This window comes from Pelobates fuscus, chromosome 5 (genome assembly GCF_036172605.1).
Source record: "Pelobates fuscus isolate aPelFus1 chromosome 5, aPelFus1.pri, whole genome shotgun sequence".
Lineage (NCBI taxonomy): Eukaryota > Metazoa > Chordata > Amphibia > Anura > Pelobatidae > Pelobates > Pelobates fuscus.
The window spans coordinates 42,554,698-42,566,922 of NC_086321.1; the positions used below are offsets into that span (position 1 = coordinate 42,554,698).

The following is a 12,225-nucleotide window of genomic DNA, read 5'->3' on the forward strand; positions in this document are numbered from 1 at the left end:
GAATTAAAGAGTTCAGCAATGTAAACTGAATGTCAAATCCACAAGTTCTTACCTTCAGACTTTAACTTCGTGAGAACAAAAATTAGATAGTTATTGAAGTCTGGAAACTGATTGAGCTGCTCCAGTTTCTGAAAGGATTGTCAAGGAAAGTAAAGCAACAAAAAAATAAATACAAAAATAAACTTTAATGGAGGATAAAAGAAATTGAACACAACACTTATTGCCAGTTGATTCAGATATATAGGTCCTTCAGGCAATCTGCAGATTAAGGGTCATATATACTTAGCTCAACTAATCTGTAAGATACTTACGGGCCATCTGTTTGTAGAGCCACAAATTGACTTCTGACTTAAACATATACATTATATACTAGGTCCCAATAATGTCCTGGTTGCATAATCGGTCAAAATAAAAAATAGCTTTATTCACTATTATTTTACAAGTTCATATAAATAAAAAAAGACAAGTTTGCATAATCCACCAAATGCCAAGGTTCCTCTAATATATTTAGCCAAATAGTGCCTTTATAAAACTTCTCATTGTCAACCTCTGAATTACACTTTTTAAAGCTAAACTATGATCCCTTTGGTTTTTTATCTGCACTAGGATGATAATATATACACATGTACACACTACAACCGAGGTCAGTTTTGTAACTTCCTTATAATAAATCATTTAACAGTGCACATCCTCAAAATGTTGATGAAATTAATACCTTTTTGAGTTGATAGCATTTTACTTGGTGCTTGGAACCACCATGAAATAGTGTAAAGCATAATACCTGCCCTATTCAAAAAGGAACCTACAACAAGGAAGTGTTCTACAGAGTATCAGAGGCAAAGATCTTAGCCAAGTAACCTGAACAGATATTATATACAGAACAAATGTCACTGTGGGCACCAAGACAACATCTGAGAAGAAAACTGAAACATCAACTATGCATAACCTTGTTTTTTTGTTTCTGTTCCTTTCTTATAGGTATGCATCATGCCTCCTAAGCTGTACGTACAGAGCTCAGACACTGTGATGAGGAAGAGCCAGAAGAATGGGTAGAGAGACAACCCTGGGAGGGACATTTAATATACCCATAGGTTTTATATTTTTAGTGTATTTTCCGTCCCAATGCAGCCGGTATGTAGACACAGCAGGCCGTGCTGTGCTCATCTGGTACGCTTATAAAAAAAAAAAAAAAAAAAAAATTTAGGATTAGGAGACGCCATGCAATAAGTGTTTAGCTTCCTTACACAGCTCTCATGTCCTGAATTTCTTTTGCCCAGCCTGTACACTGAAGAAGAAAAAAGAAAAAAAATGGAGGCATCGAGTTCCCACTACCTTCACACACTGGGCGGCTGGCAAATTGCAGAGGAGTTCAAGCTATGCAAGGAAGTCAATTAGACCCAGGATAGTGCCATTCCTTTTGCATTTTCACCTTTTTAATGCCTCAGAGAGAGGTACAGGTCAGCACTTCATTATTCTGATCTGTGCCCATTTCATAATGCCTGGAATTCTAGTTTTTAGCCAGTCCTAAAATAAGTACCAATCGGAATGTACTAAGAACGAATCCATCCCAGCCAGTCTATTCACAGCACAATACCACTGATAATATGCTGATCATAGTAATAAATGCAAGACATCATGAATCATTTTCAATCATGTCTTATTATTGCGATCAGCACATTTAATATTAACATAAAAAAATCTGAGGCGCTTTCCCCTTGAATATAAAATGGTTATCCCTTTAAATGTTAATTAACAAAACCTGTGCTGCTATCCTCTAATTCTCCCCTATATATCAGAATCAAACATCCAATGTATTAAACCAATGAGTTAGCGCACAAAATTGAGAAAATTAAAATATGTGAAATAATATTTTAGAGAACAGAGAGACAGATATATATATATATATATTCCTGAAACTTATGATAGATTTTAATCGTATAGTCCACACCAAGTATGTAGTCATCCCTTCCAGACTTCTCCAACACTCCTGGTGGGTGGGGGGGAGGGGGGACACAGACTTAAGATGATGTAATATCAGGTGAGAAACATCCACCATACACACCCTATGTGGCGATCCAGTGAGACCATTGGTGGACGGTGAACTCTACCGCGATCTCAGCATATACCCTAAGAACTGTGAGCCAGATACACAGATTTGAACTGTTTTTATTTAGTATTTTTACTATATCTTTCTGGAAACCTAACAAAGTGTGAATAGACTGAAAACTGGATAGTCATTCTCTATCAACACTGAAATAGACTGTGGGGCTAGTTACAGTCCCAGCACCATATATTAAAGGGACTCTCCAGTGCCAGGAAAACAATCCGTTTTCCTGGCATTGCAGGTCCCCTCTCCCAATACCTGGGTTGCTGAAGGGGTGAAAACCCCTTCAGTCACTTACCTGAGACCCCTGCCGATGTCACTCGGCGGTGGTTTCGGGTCGCCGCCGCCGCTCCTCCTCCTCCTCCTCATTACGTCAGCCGGTGGGCAAGACTGATGCAATGCCGCACATGCGCATTAGAGCTCTCCATAGGAAAGCATTGAAAATGCTTTCCTATGGGGAATGGAGCGACGCAGGAGGTCCTCACACATCGTGTAGATGTACATCGACGCTCTAGCACAGAGCTATGGACCAGGAAGTGCCTAATTTTTCTAGTAGACGGCCACTAGAGGTGGCGTTAACCCTGCAAGGTAATTATTGCAGTTTATAAAAAACTGCAATAATTACACTTGCAGGGTTAAGGGTAGTGGGAGTTGGCACCCAGACCACTCCAATGGGCAGAAGTATTTTCATTCACTGACACGTCTTGATTTAACCTGTATTTTACTTAAATTTGTGCACCGTATTTTTTATGCCATGTTACAACCTGTTGACAAACTTTCTCATACAGCTATTGTGGTGTAACAGACCTAAATGTTAATTCATGCACGAACAAAAATAAAGAATTAAAAAAAAAAAAAAGTAACGTGACCTGTTAAAATGTTGTTATAAGTTTGACTGAAACAACTTTCGATTTCAGTAAATATGCTGCAAACACAACAAATGACAATTTTCAGTTCTTTACAACCTATAAAGTGTTTTGAAACTTATTGTGCGTAATAATTTGGAACAGTGCATTGTAAGTTTTTTATGTTTAAAAAAAAAAAATACTGTTATCATTAGGAGGTTTGTTCAATAACATTTGAATTGTACTCTTAATAGTTGATAACATGAGAGTTATACTGACTGTTATTTACATCAATTATTTAGGTAAACGAGAAAAATATAATAATTTGGAACAGGGTGTACTTGGTGTGGACTATACGATTAAAAATTGTAAGAGTTTCAGGACAATACATACATTTTATGCTGCAAAATTGTCAGGGTATTTATATCGGCAGATATTTTGTGCTATGATAGAAATTAAAGCGTATATTGCCTAAATCATTCTGAACAGAGCAGACTCCATTGTTATCTTCAAGCTAACAAAAGACACAAGATTTCTATCCTTTCTGTAAAACTAACCACTTTGCCAGAGCTAAAGGAATGCTTAGTATATACAAACCTGTTGATAAGAGATGAGAAAGGAGGCGGATGGACAGACTGTCTAAATGCTAATGGAATATAATCAATTCTAAACCCAGACATTACCCAGACATTTGTGACAGAGAAGATTAAATAATTTAATTTTACTTTCGATATTGTATAAGGTCCCATTGTAAGTTTAGGGGTCATACTTACCGTATATACTCGAGTATAAGCCGAGTTTTTCAGCCCATTTTTTGGGCTGAAAAACCCCAACTCGGCTTATACTCGAGTCAAGGTCTGTATTATGGCAATTTGCATTGCCATAATACAGACTGGGGGGAGAGGGGGGCTGGCAGAGCTGTAACTTACCTGTTCTGCAGCTCCTGTCAGCTCTCTCCTCCTCTGCGCCGTCCGTTCTGCTCTTCTGTCAGCTCACACTTCCAGTGTGAGCTGACAGAAGAGCAGAACGGACGGCGCAGCGGAGGAGAGAGCTGACAGGAGCTGCAGAACAGGTAAGTTACAGCTCTGCCAGCCCCCCTCTCCCCCCCACTGAACTGCCACTGGACCACCAGGGAAGGAGAGCCCCCCTCCCTGCCATATATCAAGCAGGGAGGGGGGACGAAAAAAAAAATATATAAATAAAAAGAAATAATAAAAAAATAATAATACTAATAAAAAATTAATAATACAAAAAAAAAGGGGTATAAGGACCACTAGGGGGGGGGGGGTATAAGGACCACTATGGGAGGGAGGGGGTGGGTTAAGGACCACTATGGGAGGGAGGGGGGTATAAGGACCGCTATGGGAGGGAGGGGGGGTATAAGGACCACTATTGGAGGGAGGGGGGGGATAAGGACCACTATTGGAGGGAGGGGGGGGATAAGGACCACTATGGGAGGGAGGGGGGGTATAAGGACCACTATGGGAGGGAGGGGGGGTATATGGACCACTATGGGAGGGATGGGGGGGGATAAGGACCACTATGGGAGGGAGGGGGGTATAAGGACCACTATGGGAGGGAGGGGGGGGATAAGGACCACTATGGGAGGGAGGGGGGGGATAAGGACCACTATTGGAGGGAGGGGGGGGATAAGGACCACTATGGGAGGGAGGGGGGGGATAAGGACCACTATGGGAGGGAGGGGGGGGATAAGGACCACTATGGGAGGGAGGGGGGGGATAAGGACCACTATGGGAGGGAGGGGGGGGATAAGGACCACTATGGGAGGGAGGGGGGGGATAAGGACCACTATGGGAGGGAGGGGGGGGATAAGGACCACTATTGGAGGGAGGGGGGGATAAGGACCACTATGGGAGGGAGGGGTGGGATAAGGACCACTATGGGAGGGAGGGGGGGGGGTATAAGGACCACTATGGGAGGGAGGGGGGGGTATATGGACCACTATGAGAGGGAGGGGGTGGGATAAGGACCACTATGGGAGGGGAGGGGGAAGTAAGGACCACTAGGGGAGGGGAGGGTAAGGACCACTAGGGGAGGGGTGAGTCAGGACCACTGGGGGGGGGGTGAAGGAACACGGGGGTGGGGAGGTAAGGACCACTAAGGGAGGAGGGGAAGTCAGGACATATGGGGGGGGAGGGGGCGGCAAATTTTTTTTTGCCTACGGCGGCAAATATCCTTGCACCGGCCCTGCACACACCGCATTCACACACTGCATTCATACACACACACGCTGCATTCATGCACACACACGCTGCATTCATGCACACACACGCTGCATTCATGCACACACACGCTGCATTCATGCACACACACGCTGCATTCATGCACACACACGCTGCACTCATACACACACGCTGCACTCATACACACACGCTGCACTCATACACACACACATACGCACACACTGCATTCATTATACACACACTGTAAATAAATATTCAATTAATATATTTTTTTTAGGATCTAATTTTATTTAGAAATTTACCAGTAGCTGCTGCATTTCCCACCCTAGTCTTATACTCGAGTCAATAAGTTTTCCCAGTTTTTTGGGATAAAATTAGGGGCCTCGGCTTATATTCGGGTCGGCTTATACTCGAGTATATACGGTAGTTATAACTGTCATATTAGAAATTATAGCAGAATTTGCCAGACACATAGTCTGAAGAAAGCCCAAAGAAACTCTTTGATCTGACAGTAAACTTAAATTATAGACAACCATAAAGATAAGGTAAATGACGTCAAAATAGCCACCAGGAAGTTAACTCTTTCCTGGATAGGAATGTTTAGTGGGACGAGACTGCCCGCTATAGACCAAATACTTAAATTGCTAACTGGAAGGTAACCACACCTCCAGTTTTCTATTGGTCTATCACCTAGTGACGAACAGAGAATTTTTCCCTTTAAAAGTTAAGACAAAGGGAAGAAAGGGGTATGCAGAGGAAGCAAATGAGTGAGCAGTCGGGGGAAAAAGTCAAAGAGTCGGAAGCAGGCTAAGAAAAAAGCAGAGTCAGAGCGAGAAAGAAACATTCCTTGACACTTAGCTACCTGAGAATATCTGATGAGAATGTCTACTCAATTGGTAATTATACTGGTTTCATTTAATCTAAATTAATTAAAATTTTCTAATAGCATGATATATGACTGGATAAATCACGATCAGATTTCGATATTTAGAAATCTTAGTTACTAAGGAATATATAGTTATAATATTCTATTCTGCAGATAGAAAGGAATAATTATATATATTAATGTGACATATCACATGTTAGCATATCGTGATATTTATCCAGGTGTATTGATTGGCTCTAAAATAAGATAAAATATCTGTTTAGGCAAGTTAAGATTCTGCTTATAGAACATGGTAGATTACTCTTATTGGATGGTTCCAGGAAATGACTAATGAGCTGATATACATGTTATTTTATTTAAAATCACATGACAATAGGTCTTAATTACCTAGGAGGTCTAACCAGCATTGAAAGGGTTATTCTGTCAGCTAAAGTGTTATGGCCTTAAGCTGCAAGCTCTGTGTCTTAGTTCCACTTTCTCTGTGAAGTACTATCATAAATCATTGTCTTGACAATTAAGACTGTTAGCCATTGGGAGATGTTTTTACATTACCATATTGTATTGCATACTATGTTATACTGAATATTCATTGATTATTATCACGCATGTTACATATTATTATTATTTAAATTGTCACAATAAATTGTATCTATTTTTATAACAAATTGTGATTTTTATTTATATGGAATACATTTTACTTACACAATAACGATCTTTGGGATCTGAGAATTTAAATAGTGGGCAATTCTCAACTGTTTACTATTATTATCCCATAAATATCCCCACAAAATATTATTTCAAATAAGCACATTATGCAGTGAATGGTATGGAACAATGAAATTACATCACTGGTGCAATGTACTGCTTTCCAGAAATAATGGATTCTCAAATTGACTATTTACTGCACTCTGATTTGAACGGCATTCAAAACAGAAGAATTTTAATAGAGTAAAAAAAAAAAAGTATGGAGATATACATTTAGATGATAATGGCATTAATTTATAACAGAGAGGGGTGGGTACATCAAGCACACACATTCACTTTAAATAATAAATGCCTTTTATGTAGACAGACCATTAGGAACCAACATATTGAACTGCAGTCTAGAAATCAAAATTACTTTACACTTCTACAAATGCAAACATCAAGCCATTTCATTGCACACGGAGGTGGGGGTAAAAAATATGAATGCTACACGATTCTAATTAAGTGTCAAAAGGCAATTATGTTATTTAATCAAAACTAGAAATAACTTTTTTAAAGCAGCTCTGTCACAGTGAAATCTCTTGTGAATACTTTACAAAGACAAAAAAAAATTAAAACCTGACGCTATTGATATTTGATTGAAATTGCAACACTGGCAATAAACACAAGACAATGCCAGGTCTACTTTGTCTTATGGTCAGCTGCGAGGTTAGCTGGGAAGCAAACTCCGGTCAGCTGAAGCACCAGGAGCTGAAGAAAGAAGAGTGAGCTTCAAGCTAATATATCTTACATCAGCTTCACCCCTGGGGTGCTGGTCTCTGCATGGTGCGTCAACAATATGCAGTCTTTGAATGTGACAGAGCAGATTTAAAGGGACACAATAGTCAGCAAAACAGATTATAGATTATGCCCCTGCTCAATTCTCTGCCAGGAGTTAAATCACTTTTGTTTCTGCCTATGCAGCCCTAGCCACACCTCCCCTGGCTGTGATTTACACAGACTGCATGAAAACAAAATGGTTTGAAGTTCAATCAGATGTTAACTTACTTTAGAAGTTTGTATCTCCTGCTCTGTTAATTGAACTTTAAATCACACAAAGGAGGGTCATGCAAAGTTAGCAAGACTTAACAGTGGAGGAGATAAAATATAAGTTAGACTGTGCAATAAAGTAAACATTAGATTTCACTGTGCAGGAAGTGTTTAGGAAGGCTGTGCCTAGGCTGCATAAACCGTAATTTACCTGCTAAATGGCAAAATTAAAAATAAAAAAAATGGAGCAGTGAGACTGCCTGGGCATTATCTATATACCAAAACTGCTTCATCAAGCTAAAATAGTTTTGGTGACTTCAATGACCATTTAAATGTTATTGATACGAATGTCCACTAATCAGGGTATTTAGAGAAAGAATATACAAAAAAAAATAATAATTATATATATAAAAAAAAAATTTTTTTTTTGGATTCTGGATCAATTGAAAAGATAATATACACCAAGACACCTTTTGCCTTTTGAGATATAGACTGTGATAACCATTGCAAAGCCCAATTTTACTTCAGAAAATAACTTCTGCAGACTAAGCGTTATAATTTGCGCTACTTGCAAATCTACAAGCAAACGGAGACATATATGAAAAACATTTCACTGTCACCAGCAGCATCTATTTTTACTCTAGATGATTGGCTATATTAATAACTATGCGCCGGAGAGACAGGCTCCGTAACTTAGGCAAAGAAACTTCTTCCATTCACTTATAAAAGTTTTTTTAAATGAAGTTATCACATCATTAAAGTAATAGAAAAGCAATTATACCTATTTACCATAAACATGTCTAAAGCACAATAGCTTTTAAATTCCTGTGGATATGATTCACGAGAGTTGTGTTGCAAGTAGTATTAATATGATAATTATATACTTTAAAGTGTATTAAGGGTTTTAGACTGATTTGCGATTGACTGAACAACTTACTGATTGCTTTCCCCAAATATCTCAACGTAATACAGGCTATTTAAATCAAATCTGTAAATGGCTAATAATGAAACCAGGTAAAACATTCTGTTAGAAAGCTCCTGTTTTAAAGAACAAGACTGTTACTTTTCAGAGAATAAATTTCATGTAAGCATTGTGTTGTAGCCAAATGAAAACATGAATGAATGTCACTATCATTATGAATTCAGTCTCTCCAAACAAAAAATGTATATCAAGAGTGGGTGAGCGCACACTATTATTTCCAAGTAAAGCAATGTAATCCCACAACTCGTTATGTGTACATAAACACTATAAATATTATATGTCAGTTGTCACATAACCACTCCAGGACACAACGCGGAGTGTTAAGAGATCTTCAGATAAGTACTGTTGCACGCAACAGACGGCATAAAGCATTTAAACTCCATAAGGTAAGGCGCCCAAGTGACTCCAATGCTCATAACTACGTTGAGATGACAATGTTAAAGGGGCAATACACTGCCCAAATACAAAATAAATACAAATAAATAAACAAACCCTCCCCTTCTAACCCCGCCAAGACTTTAAGGGACTGTCCAATCACAGAGTTCCCAATGCAGCTCAATGAGAAGTCTATGCAAGGCAGGTGCCCAAGGGCAGAAATTGCTGCCTCTTGAGTTCAGAATAACTAAGCTAACCAAACCAGAAAGTAACATTATGTGCTTGAGAAGCCAAGAGGGGTGTAACCAGTATAATTTATAAAGGTGACAATTTCTATTAAAAACCAAAACTTTATATAAAAAAAACTATATATATATATATAGGACACACTGTTTACACAAAGCTTTTCAGCAAGTTAAACTGATTTATGGGTCTGGAGTGTATATTTAAGGAAGTGTCCCTTTAATTTAAAATACTCATCATTGTAAAACATGAAGCTTGCTGATACAATTGAAGAGATGTGAATTTTTTTTTACAGTTTTTCTTGATCACAGGCTATTTCACACAGCCATAAAAGAGTTTGGGGAAGTTCATCCTTTCACAGACCTGTTTCTGCCGTTGATCCAAAACAATGTGTCATTATTATTTAATGACACTGCTTTTCATAATATGTATAGGAATATGATTAAGACAGCATAGAGATCGAGCTACAAGTTGCCCCTACCTTGCTCCCATCTGCAAAGATTCCACAGAACTTTTGCCCACAGTAGCTTTTTAACAACTATAACCATTTTACCATGACAGAGGAAAAAGGAGGCATTTCAACTGACCATAAACCTTAATTTGTATTTATATTTTTAACTAAGTGAGGCGATTTATAAAAGCAATATCTTTTTCGTTATCAAAAACATAAATTAACCAAACGACAAAAAAAAAAAAAAGTCTGTGTACAATATTTCCCAAGTTAACTAGAATCAGTATTAAAGCAAGGTGGGACTACATACATGCAAGTTAGTCTTAGAAAATGACATTGGGCTACATCATTTAACTTCCACGTCACGCACTGCCATAGAAACAAAGGCCACAAAATAAAATTACAGGATTATTCAAGTGGGAATTGTCAGAAATATAAATTAGAATATTAAATTTAAGGCCAAAAAAAGATATTTCCCAAAGTCAGCTAGGCTACTTTGACCTTAAAGGGACACTCCAGAACCAAAACAACTATCTTAATGAAGTTGTGATGGTGCCAGGAAGCCCCTGGAGACCCTTTTACCTCAAGTGCTTAAACTGCTTTCGGACAGTTTAACCCGAGAGTTGCCTCCAGCAGCACTAGGCTTTTTGAATGTCTTTCCAAGCCAGTTTAGTAGTGAATGAGTCAGTGATTGGCTGAGAGCGTCAGGTGACCGCTCTCAGCCAATTAGATGCATCCCTGACAGGTGGTACTCTATTTTGATTCTTGGAGTGGCCTTTTAAAGTGAATTTTAAATTCCTGACAATTCTAACTTTGGTAAATAAGCAGTCAAAGTGGTAGGAGTCTGGATGAGGAGTCTTGAAACATTGCACATCCAGAGTTATTCACAATTGTGAGCAGGGGGCTAGTTGCACCCCCAGCACATGACATTGGCAGCCTAGAACTTTGTCCCCATTCAAATGGTTTAACACTAAGCAGAGTGACAATACTATGGGCAATAACCAATTCAAGGGGATTAAAGGTTTATAGCGCCTATAGTGTGCCTTTAATAAAATCACCAAATGTACCGATCCCTCCCAATCATTTTTTAATTAGATGATCTTTCCTATAACTCATGCTGAACATTAAGTGTTTGTTAGTCCACCCATTGTGCAGCGCTACAGAATTTGCTATATAAATAATAAAATAACATACCCGCTATCAATCTTAATCACGGTCCAGTTGGAAAGCCAAGTCCATGGATAGACAGTCTGGTCCACAAAGGAGTCAAACGTTAAACCAGACTGTACAAGCACTGTGATGAGCCAGTGATGGCTTTCTTTTTAGCATTCCAGCTGCTACAGATGTTTGGCAGTCCTCAACAGCTGCCTCCAATGACTGAAGTTTGTCAAGCCCCAAATGAAGCTTATAAAACTCAAGTCAAACTTTTTGGTTTAAGAACTTGCAACCTGGTATGACCTCCCAACTTTATATTTCCCATCTTATTTGGCGCACTATAATCTATATCGATGATGGCTAATTTTTGCCACTGGACAGCTGGACATTACCAGGATAGTCATCCAACTAAATGAACCTCATGGGAAATGTAACATGCAAGAATGACTAAGCAATGTGGAAAACTGTCCACAACAGTTTGAGTGATGCCAGTGACCACTTTAGGATTTTCTTTATAAGCAGTGTTAAAATTTATATAACTTATTCTGCAATGCCTTACAATATTATGAAAGGGGGAAATTTAACAATAAATTAGATAATTACAAAATGATACAGGAACAAAAGGCAGATGAGGGCCCTGCTCAAGCGAGCTCAGTCTAAAGGAGTCTAACAATAGAGTTAGATGAGATTTGTCTTACCAAGAGTCAAGAACAATCCATAACCTTTCCAATAAAAACAAGGTATACATAACTTTCAGTAATAGGTAACCTAGCATTCTCCCTTACCAGTAATGGTAATTCCCTGTCACTCAATCTACTAGACTCACAGTGATAGTCATTAAATGAAATGATCATCATGGGAAATGTAGCCTACAAAAACGGTTAAGAAAAGACAACAAATACCAAAACAAAATAACAGGGTGCTGTTGGAGGGCACTTGGGAGTTTGTTTAGCCCAGATAAGATGCTTCCATATACACAATATTTGCCCGACCCAAAAGCACTAATAATCCATTTTTTTTCCCCAATGTTCAGGACTAGCTAACTTATGTCTGACCAGCTGTTGCATAATGGCTGGCTAAGCATCATGGGCAACAGCATGCAAGAATTGTTCCACAAGAAGGGAATCCAGGAAACCCAGTCCGTTGGGTATTCAGTCTAACACAATAGCTGGTTAAGCAGCAGTTGCCAAAAGCTGTTTTAAATCAATATTCTTTATCAGAATCCAGAGTGGCAGATCCACCAAGA

At 38.9% G+C, this 12,225-nt stretch overlaps 1 protein-coding gene across 2 annotated transcripts in view; it reads right to left on the minus strand.

Moving 5' to 3' along the window:
- Positions 1–12,225, minus strand: part of TNPO1 (transportin 1) — a 61,858-nt gene that overhangs the window by 46,642 nt on the left and 2,991 nt on the right. For both annotated transcript variants that reach the window (XM_063453752.1, XM_063453753.1), the window contains exon 2: positions 53–128. In XM_063453752.1, coding sequence (XP_063309822.1) covers positions 53–128 — 76 coding nt within the window. The remainder of the gene's footprint in view (positions 1–52; positions 129–12,225) is intronic.